The sequence below is a fragment of the Mastigoproctus giganteus genome, chromosome 6 (genome assembly GCF_048544385.1).
Source record: "Mastigoproctus giganteus isolate SK-2022 chromosome 6, ASM4854438v1, whole genome shotgun sequence".
Lineage (NCBI taxonomy): Eukaryota > Metazoa > Arthropoda > Arachnida > Uropygi > Thelyphonidae > Mastigoproctus > Mastigoproctus giganteus.
Window position 1 is genome coordinate 86,807,636 of NC_143580.1, and position 6,000 is coordinate 86,813,635.

Sequence of the window (6,000 nt, forward strand, 5' to 3'; positions counted from 1 at the left end):
CTGGTCTCTTGCCAAAGCTATTGACCGCAACTTTTGCCCATCTCTGCTCCAACCTCTGTCCAAACCAGATGGTTCTGTTGTCACTTCAGCCAAGGATAAAGCTGACCTACTAGCATCCCATTTTTCTTCCAACTCATGTATTAATGATTTTTTAGATGCTTGATTTTTAGATCAAGCATCTAAAAAACTTTGTTTTCTCTTTCGCTCTCGGCGTTACTTTCCTCCCACCATTCCCAACACGCTGCATTCAATGCTTCCTGTGGTCTTCGGTCAAAAGGATGTCAAAAGGATTTTGACGATTCTTGATGCTAAGAAAGCTCCAGGTCCCGATGGTATTTCTCCACTTGTTCTCAAAACCTGTGCTCCTGAACTTACTCCTATTCTTTGCTGCCTTTTTTCACTTTCTTATTCCAAAGGTGTTTTGCCTTCTGCTTGGAAATTTGCTCATATCCAGCCAGTTCCTAAAAAGGGTGTCAAATCCCTCCCATCCAATTATCGTCCCATTGCAATTACTTCTACTCTTTCTAAAGTAATGGAGAAATCAATTAACCGCCAACTCTTAAACTACCTAGAAACCTTCCGTCTGATCAATGATCGCCAGTATGGATTCTGTCAGTGTCGATCCACTGGTGATATTCTGGCTTATGTTATTTATTTATGTTCTAATTCAATGGAAAGTTTCGGTGAAACACAAGTAGTTGCTCTTGACATCTCAAAGGCTTTCAATTGTGTTTGGCATAAAGGTCTTCTAAACAAGCTTCCATCTTATGGTTTGCCAACTGTTTTTAGTAATTGGTTATCCAGTTTTCTCTCTCTCTCTGATCGCTCACTGAGGGTGATGGTAGATGGCTCTCTATCTTCTAACTTATCCACTAATGCCGGTGTCCCCCAAGGTTCAGTTCTTTCCCCCACTCTTTTCCTCTTGTATATTAATGACCTTCTTCCATTGACTGGAAATCCCATCCATAGTTTTGCTGATGATAGCACATTGCATTCCACTTTCCATTTTGATAAACCTTGCCCTGTTCAATTAGCTTAAACTTCTCGAAAATCTGCTACCAATTCCTTAAATGCCAATCTTCAGGTAATTCTCCAGTGGAGCAAAGACAACTTAGTTGATTTCAACCCTTCTAAAACTCAGGGATTACCTGAGTTTTAGAAGGGTTGAAATCAACCCTTTTTGGGGATTACCCTGACTTCTAATCTCTCTTGGCACAAGCACATTACTAATATTGCTTCCTCCGCATCTAAAAAACTTGTTTTTCTCTTTCGCTCTCGGCTTTACTTTTCTTCCAAACAACTGCTCACTCTGTATAAATCGCAAATCTGCCCTGCCATGGAATATTGTTCCCACATCTGGGGTGGTGCCCCCAAAACCTCTCTCAGGCTTCTTGATTCCATTCAGAAGAGGGCAGTTAGGTTAATTAATGATTAATCTCTAACAGAGTCCCTCTACTTGCTGTCTCATAGACGTACTGTTTCTGCTGCATGCCTCTTCTACAGATAATTCCATGGGAACTGTTCTTCTGAATTGGCTTCTACAATTCCTGCTCTCTCTTTCAAAACTGTCTGAACACGTCGCCACCAGCCAACATCCGTTTACTGTCCAATTTCAACCTCACAGAACCAACTTTTCATCTTCCTCATTTATTCGTTCAACTGCCGTTTTCTGGAACAACGTTCCTTCACACGTATTTCCTGAAAATTACAGTCTACAGAAGTTCAAGTCCAATGTCAACAAATATCTTCTTTCATCTTCTCAACCGCCAACCCAAGCACGGTACTAAGTACTATAGGTTCTAATACCTCTCGTTTTTGGGGCTTACATAAAAAAAAAAATAAATAAAAAAAAAAAAAAAAAAGTTACTATAGTTTGGAAGGGCTGCTAACACAATAAATTTTTTTAAAAAAAGAAAAAAACCAAAAGGGTTTTTTGGATCACGTGTCTAGATTTTCCACTTGGGATTATGCCTCCCAGTCACAGTAAATTCCTCTGTTTGATCGCCCTGCTGGCACTATTTCTTCAGTCATCATCAAAGGACAGCAGCTGATAAATGCTATTAACAGTTTGACACCCTCTGCTGGCACTGATAGAACACCACAGAATTCCACATTGTCTCCTTTTAATTTGGGTGTTGTGATATGATATCATGCACTGATGATCTCAAGGTGCTCGTCCACATTTGGTGCAGTTCTTTCTGTCTGTTTACATCCAGCCTGATTAACTTCCAACCATATAATAATCAAAACATATGGATAAAATAAAATATAAGAATTATACAATACAAAATTGAGAAAGTGGTAAATTATACAATCCAAAAATGAAAAATGATAAAATACAGAAAGGTTTCAAAGGGTCTGTCTGTTTCATTGTAGATTTCCTGGATTGAAGTAGGAACAGGCTGAAGAATTGTTTTACGATACTTTTTTATAAGATAGCAGTCTGGTTCCAGAATGATGGAGAGAAATTGTTTAGGTACAAACCTGTCCATTATTCAGAATCCATTGCAGTGACAAATAAGTGCAGTGAGTTTTGACCAAGTCCAGGTGGTGGCACTTGCCCTGAATGTTGCTCCCTGATGTTTGGCTCTGAGATGATGCTAGCAAACATTTTCATTGTGAAGATGATTCTTCTCTGCTGAATAGTTGTAGGCAAGCTATCCAGTTTGAAGTTGTTGAGCCATAAGCATGGCACATTATTGGGGAGGGAGGCAAAGTTTAATTGATGCCCATTTAGCAGCCAGAATTCCAAGGAGTAGATTTTTTTAACATTCATGGGAGCTGTGGAGGCCCAGATTTTGCTCTCTGGAGGATTGTGGGATAGACGGTAGCACTAATGAAGTTCCGTACTGTGGAGATAGCTTTAACATGAAGTTTTTTTTGAGATCCAGTGAAGCTTCACAAACCAGCGTGAGAGATGCCAAAAGGTGAAATTATTAAGCTCCATATAAATTTGGAGCTAATAAACATAAACAGACTGTTTGACACAAAAGTATAATACATATACACCTTTTGGCATTACTCATATTACAGAAACGTTTCACTTTTTCAGTTCCTGTACCGATGATGCCTAGTTAACCACCAACAAAAAATATCTCTGGTAATGGGACTCTATACAATTAAATAATTGTTTACCTCTCCTTTGTGAGGGGTGTATTTTTTATTTGTAGTGCAAAACAGAGGTAAAACCTATGGTAATTTTCTTGGTAATATGAGATGTTTAATGCTTTTGGGTCAATCTAAATATGATTTTTATTGTCATGTATGGAAATAATGCTTTAGCACTACTTGTATACATTTGTTGAGTCACTATTGAAATTTGAAGTTAATTAGTTAATTTATATGGACAAGGAGATAATATGGAGAAAACACTTGAACAGTTATTTTTCCATGTTTTAGTTAGTTTTAAAGGCATCCTTAATTTATGTATTTGCATGTTTTGCCTTTTTTATTAGATCTAATTTACAATATTAATTCATAGTTTAGTTTAATGTTTTTCATTCTGTGTTTTGTTGTTTTCGGACATACTAGAGGTAAAAAAACCATTTCCCAGAAAATAATTAGAATCATTGCTTTTGGAATTACCCTTGTATATACTTTGCATCTATCAATAACTACCTCATCCTTTTCCTCTTCAGGCCACAATGCTGAGGAAGAGTAAAATGAAACGTAGAAACACAGAACCAGTGTTAACAGCAGGGAGTGGTGAAAAGACTACTGATGAGTATTAATTATTCTCAGATGCTCTTTAGGAACTGAAGGACATTATTGCCACTAATAGTTAATGTATTATTGAGTTGTTTCGGACTATGAGAAGTGCAGAATTGGTGTCTTTGGCACAATCATTTCATCAGTAATTTCAGTGTGAAGAATATTTTGTCCATACAAATTTTGCTTTCATACTTCAATGGTATTTTCTTTCCCCTGTGTCCCCCACTTTTGAAGTGCTTCATATGTGCTTTGAAGAATTTGAAGAATTGCTGTCAGTAATGGTTTTAATGATTATGTTAACATAATACAGTTAGTTTTTATAGACTTAATTCCTGCATTTGCATGTTTTGCTCATTTATTAGTTCAAATGATGGTCCAAATTCTTAGTGTAGTTTAATGTTTGTATTTTGTTATGTATGCCCTTTGAAGTCAGTTGTTTTACTGCTGGCAACATACTAGAGGAAGGTGTATATAAACCACATTAACTACCTTTGTGGTGAATAGTATTTTATACATTATTGGGTTTCATTTATTAAAACAAAGGGTTTCCATATTTAGGAAATATTTAAAATACACAAAAAAAAAAGTGATTATTAAAAGTTTTTCTCAGTTACAGGGTGAACTGTTACACACACACACAGTAGCCCTGAAAATTAGAAATGTGACTGTTTTTCTCATTTTATTTTTAATTTTAGAATATATGTGTAAAATGATTGCCAGTAACTTCAAAAACTTGCATTATTTCCTCCCAAATTCAAGTGAAGTTCTTTAGGTAGATTGCTGCAATCCTTTCTTGAATTACTTTGATTGAAATTCTTATAGTATTTTGAGCTCTTACTAGAAATAAAAAATGTCTAAAAATGGAGAAACAAATGGCTGCAGACCTTTTCTTACAGCCCAGTTTTTTAAATAATTCTGGATATACATATGCAGTATGTAGTGTGTTTTTTGTTTTTGCATTTCAGATATACTTTTCAGTTGTTTAGCCCGTATATGATGTATAATACCTGTTTAGCAGATTTCATGTACAGTAGTGACATATTCTCCACAGTGATAATGATTGGTCTTTAGAGAGTGCAGTCCACTTTAAAAGAAGTATCAGGGTTCTCATATTGGGTAAAGTAAAGTTCTGGAGTGAACTATATCTGAAAGAAAGAAAAGAGTGAATTGGCATTACCTTACATGGGCATGACTATGTAGTATTGTGTTTATCTGAAGTTACATGCATATTAGGTGTATGAATCTATACAATGGCACAAAAAATATATAGCTCATTGTTAAGTGAGCATCTTCTGTAGCATCTGTAATACTTCATTCAGCAAGAAGAATGTTAACATTCTTCTTGCTCGATAATTATCCTGGAGTATAAACAGAAACTTACTAATTATCAAATAAAAATAAACAATGTATAGTATTTATATACCAGTTAATTATTATGTAATCTCAATTTGATATATAACATTTGCATTTTATTTTATGCACATGTGACAGGTGGAAATAATTATAGTAAAATACACAGGGGAAGAAGCTATCCTTCAGATATTCTGTTATATAGTTTATCTTTCCACAAAGTACAGAAAGTGTAGAATACTTTTTAATCATCCAGAAGAGGAGTGATTTCATTATTGGTGTTAGCTAACAGCCAACATGGATAAAATATTTAGAAGAGGTATATTAATTTATGCATTCTTAGAAATTTAGATGTTTTGAAAAATAATCTTTTGGGATGCTTGCCAAATTGGAACGTATCTGAAAGCAAAATGTTCATCTATATTCTCATTCTGATCGTGATAAATTGCATTCACCTCCATAGCCTCTTTTTGAGTAAAAAAAAACAAAAGAAAAAAAAAAAAAAAACCCCTACTTTTTTTGCAGTGGAATTATGATGACCTTATCTGCTGTAGTTAAATGAGTTAACATTTTCTGAAATTTTTGAAAATGGGTAGTAATCATAGGTGAAACCCAGGTCTAGAGTTATGCACTGACACTATAGGCAACTGCCTATGATACCAAATTTTGAAGCACCAAATTCAAAGTTACTAAGCAGATTGCACCTTCCAAGATGCCTTACTAATGCCACTGACTTGCCTAGACAAGTCAGTAGTATAACAGGTGGGGGTTGTAATATGCACATAAGATGCATGTATTAGTCTGTTACCACCATTTTCATTTCAAATCTATATTTTTCACATGTTTAATTTTTAAAAATAGTAAATCATCCTATATATGTATGTGATTAAAACATAGTTGGCAGTACATTATGGTGGAAAACAGCAACCACTTACTTGA

General features: G+C 35.2%; 1 protein-coding gene across 1 annotated transcript in view; it reads left to right on the plus strand.

Moving 5' to 3' along the window:
* LOC150084454 (diacylglycerol kinase theta-like) overlaps positions 1-3,731 on the plus strand; it is a 457,615-nt gene extending 453,884 nt beyond the window's left edge. Inside the window, exon 23 of the mRNA XM_090376240.1 lies at positions 3,639-3,731. Coding sequence (XP_090232366.1) covers positions 3,639-3,731 — 93 coding nt within the window. The remainder of the gene's footprint in view (positions 1-3,638) is intronic.
* The last annotated feature ends 2,269 nt before the right edge of the window (positions 3,732-6,000 follow it).